General features: G+C 42.4%; 2 protein-coding genes across 4 annotated transcripts in view; one reads left to right on the plus strand and one right to left on the minus strand.

The window, feature by feature from the left end:
- Positions 1-6,959, plus strand: part of ttc28 (tetratricopeptide repeat domain 28) — a 243,305-nt gene extending 236,346 nt beyond the window's left edge. For 2 of the 3 annotated variants that reach the window (XM_022680773.2, XM_049468571.1), the window contains 7 exons: positions 284-408; positions 1,214-1,445; positions 1,558-1,634; positions 2,618-2,641; positions 2,835-2,964; positions 3,675-3,782; positions 4,557-6,959. In XM_022680773.2, the coding sequence (XP_022536494.2) occupies positions 284-408; positions 1,214-1,445; positions 1,558-1,634; positions 2,618-2,641; positions 2,835-2,964; positions 3,675-3,782; positions 4,557-6,169 (2,309 nt within the window). In that variant the 3' untranslated portion in view covers positions 6,170-6,959. The remainder of the gene's footprint in view (positions 1-283; positions 409-1,213; positions 1,446-1,557; positions 1,635-2,617; positions 2,642-2,834; positions 2,965-3,674; positions 3,783-4,556) is intronic. The other variant, XM_049468570.1, reaches the window with a different exon arrangement.
- A 1,593-nt stretch (positions 6,960-8,552) lies between these two features.
- Positions 8,553-12,658, minus strand: LOC103021414 (uncharacterized). Its single transcript, XM_022680774.2, has 3 exons — positions 12,243-12,658; positions 11,072-11,329; positions 8,553-10,255 (listed from the first exon to the last, which is right to left on the minus strand). The coding sequence occupies exons 2-3, from the start codon at positions 11,310-11,312 to the stop codon at positions 8,622-8,624; spliced, it is 1,875 nt and encodes a 624-aa protein (XP_022536495.2). The 5' UTR covers positions 11,313-11,329; positions 12,243-12,658; the 3' UTR covers positions 8,553-8,621.
- Positions 12,659-12,702: the final 44 nt, after the last annotated feature.

Consider the following 12,702-nt stretch of genomic DNA (forward strand, 5'->3'; position numbering starts at 1 on the left):
TACTCATCACTGTTCATTGTGAAGTAACTATATTTTGTTATACTATTAATATTATTTCATATTAAATAAACTAAACCTCTCGATTTTAGCTGATAGTCTCATTTATTTCCATTCATTTTCATCCCTAAACTCGAACTCACTGTTGACACGCATGTTGGCGCATGTGTTATTATTTATTTTATTAATCCCTCGTTTCTCGAATTCACTACTTCAGGAATTAGTACAATTTCTACTTAATATTAACAATTAACTCTGACCTTTCTATTCTAATTTGTTGTTACAGGCTTCATGCTGATTGGCAGTGATGTGAAACTGAACAGCCCCTCGTCCCTGATTGGCCAGGCTCTGGCTGAGATCCTGCAGTATCCCGACAAAGCCAGAGACGCCCTGAGGGTCCTGCTGCACCTGGTACATCAGATTTACTGCACATTCTCACATTAGTCTCACCACGGCATGTGAGAAAAGCTGCTCAAAACTCCTGTTTCATAGTGCAGCTAAACTTAAATACTAAACTCTAAACTCTATACAACAAAATACATATACCAACAAAATATATATTGGATATATATATTTACATATATCAAATATATATTTCATTGGACAACACTAATGCTAGAGTAGTCAGTGTAGAGCTTGTATTACACCATATTAGTGCTTATGGGTTAAAGCAGCTACAAAGAAACCAATATATGCAGTATATTTTTAATACAGGGTTCGTACAGTACAGAAAATAGCGATTTCCAGGCCTGGATAAGTTTTAAAAAATTGAAAAAGTCATGGAAATTTGGTCTACAAATCATTGTGTTTCAGTTTATCGATGGAAAAAATCTAATTAGAGCTACAAATACATAAAAAATACCTCAGCTCAGAGTTAATTCAGCAATTTAGCCCTAAACAATGGAGCTTTCAAACACAATGGATCTGATACACATTTTATTATTAAACATTTTTATCTGATTCATTTTAGGCCTACTATAATCAGTTTTTATTTATAGTTTTAGTTTATTTTTGTTTAGTCTTATTGTCCATGTCTGCACTGATGTTTAAAAAAAAATGTACGGTCATGAAATTTTACCTTGAAGGCATGAAAAAGTCATGAAAAAAATTGATTGGTTAAAACTGGTATGAAGCCTGTTTTAAATATTCTGGTTAAACAAATTTAGCTAATTTATTACACACTTCACTCACTTCTCTATACTCTCTCTTCTCGCAGGTGGAGAAATCTCTGCAGCGTATTCAGAACGGGCAGCGTAACTCCATGTACACGTCTCAGCAGAGTGTGGAGAATAAGGTGGGCGGGGTGCCGGGCTGGCAGGCTCTGCTCACCGCCGTGGGCTTCAGACTGGACTCGGCCGGTACCGGCCTTCCTAGCGCCGTCTTCTTCCCTACGGCCGACCCGGGAGACCGGCTCCAGCAGTGCAGCACCACCCTGCAGTCCCTGCTAGGTACAGACCGCCACCTTCTGGATCTTTAGAGTTACAGAAAAGAGAATTTACAGCTTTTATGTAGTTAAATAGCCTGAAATCATTGATAATCTTCATTTCTTTACCCCCTCAGGTCTTCCTCCTCCTGCCCTGCAGGCCCTGTGTAAACTCATCACCGCCTCAGAGACCGGAGAGCAGCTCATCAGCCGGGTGAGGAACAGATATTTACTGTTATTTTACTATATTTATAACTCTAGAACTCTGTACAACTGCTCCTATAGTCCTTCCATATAAGGCTGTCCTTTACTATGTAGGTAAAAAAGCTAAAAATTAAAAATAAAATGTAATAAATTACACTGCTGTTTAAAATTCAGCATCAATTATCCTAAAAAACACTGCACACGAGCCGGAATCAGAGAGAGAGAGTACAGTAGGTCATGCTGTTTCTCCATCAGCAGCCGGAGTCTGAGAGAGAGAGATAGTACAGTAGGTCATGCTGTTTCTCCATCAGCAGCCGGAGTCTGAGAGAGAGAGAGAGAGAGTACAGTAGGTCATGCTGTTTCTCCATCAGCAGCCGGAGTCTGAGAGAGAGAGAGAGAGAGAGAGTACAGTAGGTCATGCTGTTTCTCCATCAGCAGCCGGAGTCTGAGAGAGAGAGATAGTACAGTAGGTCATGCTGTTTCTCCATCAGCAGCCGGAGTCTGAGAGAGAGAGAGAGTACAGTAGGTTATGCTGTTTCTCCATCAGCAGCCGGAGTCTGAAAGAGAGTTCTAATACATCAGCTCACAGACGCAGCTTTGTGCTGATCCACATCACCCTAGGAGTGATGAGGGGAAAGAAAGAGTGCCATCTACTGTACTGTACCCACCCAGAGAGAGCAAAAACAATTGTGCTCCCTCGGGGCTCCAGCAGCTGATGGCAAGCTGGATGACTGGGATTCGAACCAGCAATCGTTCGATCATAGTGGCAGCGCCCTTAGACCTCTGGAGCCATATAATGCTATTTTTACATAATTACTTTTATAATAATATTAACTGCAGTAATCTGATTATAAATATGCATGTATTTTTTTTTAAGATATGCATCAGTGTGATCTTTATGCTGCATGCTGACTGTGCTGTGTTACTAAATCCTGCTTATTTTGCTGCTAAATCCTCTTTTTCTTTCTTTTTTCCTTTCCCCGCTGCGTAAAGGCTGTTAAAAATGTAGTGGGAATGGTAAGTGCTTCAGTAACTGCACTCAGCTAACATGCTAACATGCTAATCCTAGCTGTGAACGATCAGATTCTGCAGACTGATGATAATAAAGCTTCTCGTTCTGTTATAAAAGCGTCTGAAATGCTAATGTTGGAAATGTTAAGCCCCGTTCTCAGTTATTAATCCGGATTCTGATCCGTCTGTTTCTCTTCAGCTCCACCAGGTTCTGGTTCAGCTTCAGTCCGGAGAGAAGGAGCAGGATTTCTCTCTGGCGCCGATTCAGGTCTCCATCAGCGTCCAGCTCTGGAGGCTCCCGGGCTGCCACGAGTTCCTCGCTGCTCTGGGTAAATCAGCTGCTGCATCTTTACAAAGCTCTCTATTAGTAAACGTGTAGAAATATGTCACACACACATTTTCTTCTTCTTAAAACTGAGCTTTAATGATGGGTATTTAACCCTCCTGTTATGTTCTGGGTCAAATTTTAACCATTAATCATTAACCATTAACCATTTTAACCATTTAAAAGTTTGAAGATCTTGGAAAAATAGATTTTCCTATTTTTTAAAGTATTTTCTCAGTATATGTAATCAACATTTAATATGAAAATGATTTATCTTACATATTTGCAACCACCCCCTGCAAAAACTTAAGCGGGTTGAATATAAATAATGTAAAAATAATTAACCCTTTCAGATTTAATTTATCTCCAATGATGAAAAAAAATGTATGAAAACTGTTTTCTGTCTCTAATATTCTACTATAAAAGTCCATATAGAAAATAAATCAAATTATCCAAAATATTTGATTTGATAGTTTTTTAGCTCCATATTCCACATTCAACAACCTGAAAAATACGTGTGTGTGTATAGATGCAGCTCACTTGCACACTCGTTGACAGCACTAATATAAACATTGCTGCTGTAATAGAAAACTAATCACTAACATTTTTATATTTATTTTTTTATTTTTTTATTTTATTAAGGTTTTTAAGAAACCTCCGCAGTTAACTGATAGTTGAGTGTTTGTAATGTTAAATTCTCTTTCTCTCTCTCAGGGTTTGATCTGTGTGAGGTCGGTCAGGAGGAAGTGGTGCTAAAGACGGGAAAGCAGGCGAACCGCCGCACCATGCACTTCGCTCTGCAGTCTCTGCTGGCGCTGTTCGGTAAGAAGCACCATCTGTACATCATTTATCTATTGTATTTATCTATTGTATTTATCTATTGTATTTATCTATTGTGTGGACGCGTGGAAGAAGATACGTGACAGTAAGATAATTTGGCTCGGCTAAACCTGTGAGAAAACTGGGTAAAAATGAAGATAAACTCTGAAACAAGATCATTTTATTAATACAGCAGCAGGTGCTTTGGGACGAGTTGGAGCTCAGAGTGACGGAAAGAGCTCAGCACCTCTAGATCTCCTTACATTCAGTTGGAGAACCATTCCAGGTTCTACCTCATAAAACCCAATGAGAGAAAGATGGCATAATCAAAGCTAAAGGGGCTACTTTGAAGAATCTAAAATATAAAACCTGAATTATATTCTGGTTTGTTTAACAATTTTTAGCTTACTTCGTAATTGCATTTGCATTCCTTTATAGTTCAGATTTATTCAGATTAATCTACAATGTAAAAAATAATACAAATACAATGTTTGACTGGTACTGTGTGTAATACAACATTTTATTAAATCATTTAATTATTGATCTGAGCTATAGGAGCAAAAATCCACTTTTAAAAGGATCTAGTTTAGTTTTATCTCTAGAACTCGAACCCCTAAATCTCTCCTACATTCTGTTGCTAATGAATGTCAGATGAATGATCTGACCTGTGGGACTTTGGGTATTAAATTTAAAGTTCTGTAGGGAATTTTACACAGTTTTTAATGGTCTGATAATCATATATCAGTGGATTACTAATATTCATGCTTCTCGTTTCAGACTCCACAGAGCTGCCGAAGCGCCTGAGTCTGGACAGCTCCTCCTCCCTGGAGTCTCTGGCTTCTGCCCAGTCAGTGTCCCACCAGCTGCCCCTGGGGTACCCCAACCCCCCCTTCTCCCCGCCCTGTCCCGACAGCCTAGCGTCGGACGCCATCTCCGTCTACAGCCTGAGCTCCATCGCCTCCTCTATGAGCTTCCTCTCGCGTCCCGACGGCGCCTTGGACCTTACCGGTCAGCAGCTGGATCGCCACCGCGGCCTCTTCGCCCCCCAGCGTCACGCGGCCGTGCCCCGCAGCCGCTCCTCCCCGCACAGCGCCGCTGCCGGCACCGGCCACGACGACGAGGAGTACGAGGGCTACAGCATCATCAGCAGCGAGCCTCTGGGCACCCACTGCGACACGCTTCCACGCCCGGCGGGGGCCAGGCACCACCGCGGTGCGACCCGCGGGGGCGTGGGCAGGGGGTACGGGGCATCGGTGTCCTCCAGAGGGAGCGTCAGCACCCCAACATCACCGGTAAAAGCGAGCCTCATACCCAGTCCAAACTCCCCCTTTCAGAAGGTGGGCAAGGTGAGCAGCTCTGATACGGGCGAATCGGACCAGTCCAGCACCGAAACGGACAGCACTGTGAAATCGCAGGAGGAGCGACCTCCCGGAGCCCCTCTGGACCCGCAGGAACTGGCGCAGAAGATCCTGGAGGAGACCCAAAGCCACATGAGAGCAGTGGAGACCCTGCAGAGGAGCGCCAGGCACGCGGCCGCCAGCGACGGCACGAGAGCCGGCGAAGCCTCGACCCCAACCGGAGGATCCGCCTTCCGTTCATCAGAAACCAGCGCCTTCAGCCGACCCAACAGCAGAGCCAGCATCAAAGCCCAGTCCTCGCCGCTCCCCAGCCGCCCTAAACCGCCGTCTCGCACCTCATCACTCCAGAAGATCAGCTCCGGCTACAACAGTCCCGCCACCTCCGAGACGTCGCTAAAGGATGGCAGCCAGCCCTCGCCGACCTCCGACGGCCACAACCAGTTCAAGCTCAAATACCCCAGCTCGCCCTACAGCGGCCACATCTCGCGCTCGCCCAGCAACATCTCCCCCAGCTCCGGGCACCAGTCGCCCGCCGGCAGCGCCCCCTCGCCCGCCCTGTCCTACTCCTCCACCGGCTCCACCCGCTCCAGCCCTGCCGACGCCCCCACCGACCTCGACCGGCTCAGGCTGGCTGCCATCGACGAGAAAGTACAAGCCATCCACAATCTAAAAACCTTCTGGGCGAGCGCCACCCAGCAGCATCACTCCGGCCCAATGAGGGCCGTCCGGGGCGGAGCCAAAATGAGTCCCGCCCAAAGAGACGTCCTAGGCCTTCTCAACCTGTCCCCTCGCCACCACGGCGTTGGCACGGGTCAGGACATGACCGGTCACGAACTGCAGGACATGGGGCTTCAGTCCCTGGAGCGCAGGAACCCTCCAAACGGGCATCGAAAAATCGACCCGAAGCGAGTCGCCCCGTCGCCGACCGCGCCCACCGGGAGGAGCCCCGGCTCCCATCCAATCAGACTGCCTACAGGAAACGGGTACAAGTTCCTGTCTCCTGGGAGGTTCTTCCCCTCATCCAAATGCTGAAAACTTTGCCCCTATGTTCATAAGTACGTTTCTGGTGGAATTAAAATTCGGGTGCTCAGATATTCGGGTGCTCGCCCGTCTCCCGGAGACGGTGGCCAAGAGACGCCAGGTTCGGTTGTGCCATAGATACCGCAGCCTCGCTCCGCCCACCGTTTCAGACTGACCACAAGAGCATATAATCCTTATGCTTCCACCGACACTGTAAAAAACATTGATATATGCAGACTGACCCTCAGAACTGACCCAGAGAACTGAGTCCGGGGGCAAAAAACAAACAAACAAAATGAGAAAAAAAAAAGATTATACCAAAACGGTATTCCTACAAAAGACGCTCGCTGTTTGTGTTAGTGAAGACCACATGGCTTTGTCTGGTTCGTTTGTTTTTCGTTTTGTTTTTTTGATTTTTTGTTTTTCTTCTTTGTTTTTTTAATATAATTATTGTTATTATTGTTATAATTATGGATTGTAGTTGTTATTACAGTTATTTGTTTTGTAAATTAAATCAAGTGTTTTGCAATCAGTATTATACGTTTTTTATAATATTAAAGAGGCAGACTGTGCACAGAAAAAAAAAAAATAACGTTGAAGAAACATTTTCATATTTTTATTGAAATGGTGAAAAACTGCATCTGACCCGACTTCTGTGTGAACTGAGTGTCAGTATTACAGCATGGGTTCTCTTGCTATCCAGTGATTCAATGTCTTTTTAACAGAGATTTTGCATATGTTCTCATCCAGAAATATCTCAGTCATTTCTCAGTAAAATGTCTCAATAAAAGGATTTAATTTACTGCTTTCTGCTGCTTCATTTTTATTTCCTCATTTATTGACGTTGAACACAATGTTTAGACATGTTTCAGCCATATATTGATCAAATAACTCAATAAATCCATTTCATAAACCATTTTTAGGAGCAGCATTGGAGAATAAGTGGTAGGTACTATGGTGGCTTAAGTAAACTGGATTAGATTTGATTGATTAAATTGAATAAAAGAAGCTAAATGAAGGTTTTATACAAATCACAATAAATGCAAAACACACAAAACAATACCAAGAGCTCCTCAGCAGCTCTGAAACATCAGGCTAAATCTCCGGCTACAGCTAATTCCTTATTGTAGAATATATGGACAAAATATTGGGACACCTGATAATTTAATGTCTTTTGAAATTAAGGGTGTTAAAAAGAGATTATCCTGCTTTTGTTAGAGTAACTGTCTCTACTGTCTAGATAAAACATACTACTGGACTTGGAGGAGGAACATTGCTGTGAGGATTTGCTGGTGTTCAGTGATAAGAGCATTAGTGATAATAATCCCACGAGTATTGGATGGAGCTCCTCTGTTCCCACAGCTCAATATTAAGGGTTTATACCCCTTCTATAACCAACACCTAGTAATAGACATGGTGAAAACAGGTTGAAATTGATTTATCTGCTCCAGACAGTCCTATTCTATTGGCAGTGTACTTCTCTACTGCAAAAACTCATATGTGCATTCGCACATCTGTGTCAATACTGGATGCATTTATTATAAAAGGGGGGCCACAAACATTTGGATACACTATATTGACTATACTGCTAAAAGTATTTGCTCACCTGTCCAAATCACTGATCTCAGGTGTTCCTGAATCTTTTATTTCAGTCTACACAGTTGTATAATAATAAAGGCAGCAGCTCGGCATGCTGGGATTGCTTTTACAAACATTAGAATGGGTGAAAGAATGGGTCTCAGGCTCTTAGGAGGTCAGTGAACTCCAGCACTGTGGTACAGTGATACTCTAGGATGCAGCACCTGTGCAACAAGAAGTCCAGTTGCGAAATTTCACTACTCACTACTAGGGGTGGGCGATATGGCTCTAAAATAATAAATAATATCACGATATTTCAGGGTATATTTGGGATAACGATATACTTGGCGATATAGGAAAACTAAAATAATTAATTTCAGGAATATAGTATAATAGTATAACAGAATAATCATAATGTGGCAAAATAAATAATATAGCATAAAATAATATAAAGCAGCAAATAATATTGCAGAATATTTAGTGCATGCATATAAACGGCAAACTAAAACAATTATACAAAAAATACACCTAAAGCTTCACAGTAAATAATAGACTACTTTTAAGACAATATGGATTTTTAATATCATGATATTTCTGTGTCACGATATATATTGTATACGATATAATATTGCCCACCCCTACTCACTACTAAATATTCCACAGCCAACTGTCAGTGATATTATAACACAGTGGATTATAACAGACTGGAAATGACAGCGACTCTGTGCTGTCACTGATATATATATATATACTTATTTATAAGTATAAAAGCGTCAGCTAAATGCTGTTAAAAAGTAACAAGACACCTAACATCACGTTAAATGTAAATATATAGGTTTTTATTATGTTTGTACATTATTTACATCAGCAAACAAACACTATTCTTCTACGCCACGGTTGGACATCGGTTCGTCAGCGCACAGCAAACCGTGACCACCTTATCCAGAAACGTGTCTTCCTCACCCGCACACGGGAGGATCATGTTGAAGGAAATGGGTCCGGATAAGATTTTATACTTCTGACAGACGTTTTTCATCACTTTTTCAACGTGAATTTTTAGATGTTCTATTCTTCTGGTCTCCTCTACACTTCTGACAGCTAGCTGACCACTGTCGTTCACATTGGGCGGTGGTTTGACCTCGGCGAACATCATGCCCGTACCCTCCTGTAGGCCGAAACCTCGGGAAGACAGGACTATGTCCCCTGGCATCAAGAAGTCCAGCAAACCACTGCTCTCTATTAAATGACTGTCGTTGGTACGGCCGCCCCATCCTTTAGAGAGGAAGCACACAGATCCGTTGGGCGTGATGCCCATCAGATACTTCATAGTGTGGGCGTTCTTAGCGCTGGAAAACATCTCGCTGCGCGCCTTCAGATCGGACGGCTTCTCTGAAGAAATCTCGAAGCAGTCAACGATTACGACCGCTTGGTTTCCAAACACTTCTACAAACGGACCAGGCATCGTTTTGCGTAGAGTGTCTCTATCAGGCCACGCAATCGAGGGTCTCAGGTTGGCACACATAAATGTCACCATGTCGCTGAACGTCCTGTAGACCGTCCTGTGCGACACGCGAAAGAGATGCGCCAGGTGCTGCATGGGGAGGTCCAGCTTGAGGCGCATGAAGGTCAACAGAAGCTTCTGGAACGGCGTGAGAACCTTCTTGTCCGTAATTAGCGGCACTAAAAAGTTAAACAAAGTCATGAAGGTTGCCAGGTTGGGCAAACCCGTGTAGTACTGTACTTTATCATCGCCATCGTTTCCAAAGAAACCGTCCGATATCTTGTACTCGCTGAGTTCACGCCGCAGCGCCCGGTTTTCGTCCAAAAGTCGATTTATTTCGTCAAACCTGAGCACGCACTTCCTACATTCTGACCGTGTCAGCTCATTAATGGAGGTGCTGACCTGGATACATCCCTCAGGCTCAAACAGCACTTTATTTTTGTCCAATAGTTGGTTTATTTCGTCACACCTAAGGACACCAGACTTGTCACATGCTGTTTGTGGCACCTCATGATTGGCCATGTTGATCTGGACACGCTCCTCAGGTTCTTGTTTATCCACCTCAATGCCTAAGCAATGCTGATCGATTTCTTCCTCCTCATCCTCACATTTAACAACTTCCGTAGCATCTAGCGTCTTCGTAACGGCACTTTCTCCAGCATTCTCGTACGTCCACCCGTTAGCATCCTCCTGGACACTTTCGTCAGCCTCGCGCTGAATCACCGTAATGTCCAGCAGGCGACCCTCCGCAGTTTCAAACTCCCACTCCTCCTGGACGCTCTCTTCAGGCTCGGTTTTAACTGTAATTATATTCAGCTGGCCTCTGTCTCCAGTTTCCTGCTGCAGCTGCTCGGGGTGACGGGTTCTCGACTCTGGTTTCGAGGTGTTTTTGATCGGCTGCTTCCGTTTCCGTTTTCGGTCAGAACGTTCAGGGTTTGATGGTTTGGTTTCTGTGTGGCCCAGAAGTAGAGATGGTGCCCAGTCTGGGTCAGTCTCCATCATCTCATACGCTGGTTGGCCTGCAAGAGATTAATGATTACATTATTTACAATCCTAAAATGACTCGATCAAGCTGTTTTTACCAAGCACCCATAGGATTAAGTATTACTAATAAAGTTCTCGTAATTTAATCCCTCAGTTTAATAGATAAATGAAACTGAAGTGAGGGAACTATTTACTAACCTGAGGGAACTTTATTACACTAAGGTACATGTTTGTTAATCTGAGGTAATTTTATTACACTAAGGTAACTTCGTTAATGTGAGGTAACTGTTTGTTAATCTGAGGTAATTTTGTTAATCTCTTTATCTGATGTGTTTCTTATCTCACAAATGTCTTTAACTGTGACCTTGTTTAAATTCCTCATTCTTATCTTATTTATCATTTTATTTAGTTATAATTTAGTTTTTTTTTTATAAAACTACTTGACTTAACTAGTTAATCTAAGGTAATTGTTAATCTGAGGTAACTGTTCACTAAACTGAGGCTAAAAATCATTAAATTTAGGGAATTACTGACTAAAATGAGGGAATGTTTATAAACATTATTTTTAATTTATTGCATAATTTTACTTATTTATTTTTGCTACAGAAATAAGAAGGAGAGGCTAGAAGTAATGTTTTGGAGTATTCCAAAAATAAAACAAGATTAAACACACATATACTGAGATCCTTCTTGGCTGAGGGAGCCTAAAACATGTTTAAACAAATTAAAAAATATATATCAGTATGTAAATCATCTTTAAATAAACTGCAATTTAAAGTTGTTAGCTACTGTATAAGAGCGGAAATCAGCACTCGGCTCCTTTCCTTCCATAATAAAAGTCCCTCTCTTACCTTTGTGGAAGTGCCGGGAGCAGACGTACATAAACGGGGATATCTGGGAGAAGGTGATGTCCTTGCGGCGGACCGCGGAGACCCAGGCCATCCGCCGCCGCTGGGTGATTTCCTCCACCAGCGGGCCCTGGTTCCGCTTCCAGGCGGGGAAGGAGAAGAACCGGGAGCCGGGGTTCACCCTGCGGCCCTTCCCGTCATGAGACTTATTACTGCAGCCCTGAACGCAGCACGACCGCACCATCTCACCCCTAATATCAGCTTTAATATCAGCTTTAATATAAAGTTATGAAGATCAGAAACTGTTCAGAATTTACTCCATAATAACCTCCTTACTCTAACTTATCTACACACACCTCCATACCACCATACTTTACCCTATACACAACAAACACTCTGCGCATGCGCAAACTGAGCCGAGTTCAGCCGAACAGAGCCGAATGTAACCAAACAAAGTCGAATGGAACCGAACGGAGCCGAATTAAAACGAACAAAGCCTAATGAAACCAAACGGGGGCGAAAAGAGTCGAATGAAACCGAACGGAGCCGAATAGAACCGAACAAAGTCGAACGGAACCGAACGGGGGCGAAAAGAATGAAATGGAACCGAACAGAGCCGAATTGAACCGAACAAAGCCGAATGAAACCGAACGGGGGCGAGTAGAGTCGAATGAAACCAAACGGAGCCTAATTAAAACGAACAAAGCCGAACGGGGGCGAAATTCTAACTGAACTTATTATAACTTATTAAATGTTTCCTAATTTATTTGCTATTTTTTATTTATATGGCGAGGAAAAGACTTCAGTTTTACACCAGGAGTGCACAAGCATATATATTTTTTAAACACTGTGTACCTGTAAGTTACTCAGATGTAATGACAATAAAAACCTCTTGATTTGATCTGACTATTTACTGTGTGCCTGTGTGCAATGACATTGATCACTGCTTACAATAAGACAATATGTACTGGGGGACAGTTCTTCTTCTATAAAAAAAAAATAAAAGGTTTCCCAAATTTTCTTAGACATAACCTAAGGACCTCTATAATGCAGTTATACTAATAGAAACTCTCATTTCATATGTCAGCTCTGCAATATTTACTAGTTTTAGTATCACACTATTTTGACCAGTAAAATGTTACTATTGATTTAAAAGGAATTTAGGTGCTCTTACCTGGTGTGCTGTTAACTGGCGGCTTCTGAGGCTGGTAACTCTGAATAACTTATCCTGTGAGGTAACACTTACTCTGCGACACAGTACTAATGAGTGCCAGTTTCTTCATTATAACGTTTTTGATGCTCTTTCCAGCATTTAACAATACTTTTTTACTTAGTTAAGTAGTTCTTGCTTCTTATAATATGGATTAGATTATTACTCAAATATTCACTATTCACTGTATACCTGTAACTCTACCTCTTCACTACTTTACTTTAACTGATGCTCTCAAACTAACATTAAGTTAATTAACTCTTGACGAGGCACAGCTGTTATCTGAAAGCCTGAATTCCAGGTGACTCTGCCTCATAAAGCAGACTGAGAAATTGCATGGTGAGATGGTGCTACTCTGAAGAATGTAAAATATAAAACATATTCTGGTATTATATTTTTATAAAAAAAATAATAATAATTTAGA

Source organism: Astyanax mexicanus, chromosome 20 (genome assembly GCF_023375975.1).
Source record: "Astyanax mexicanus isolate ESR-SI-001 chromosome 20, AstMex3_surface, whole genome shotgun sequence".
Lineage (NCBI taxonomy): Eukaryota > Metazoa > Chordata > Actinopteri > Characiformes > Acestrorhamphidae > Astyanax > Astyanax mexicanus.

Coding starts and splice junctions, on each gene's coding strand:
- LOC103021414 (XM_022680774.2), bottom strand. CDS start 11,312: ATGGTGCGGTCGTGCTGCGTTCAGGGCTGCAGTAATAAGTCTCATGAC. Junction 10,256..11,071: donor CTCCCGGCACTTCCACAAAG/GTAAGAGAGGGA, acceptor AATCTCTTGCAG/GCCAACCAGCGTATGAGATG.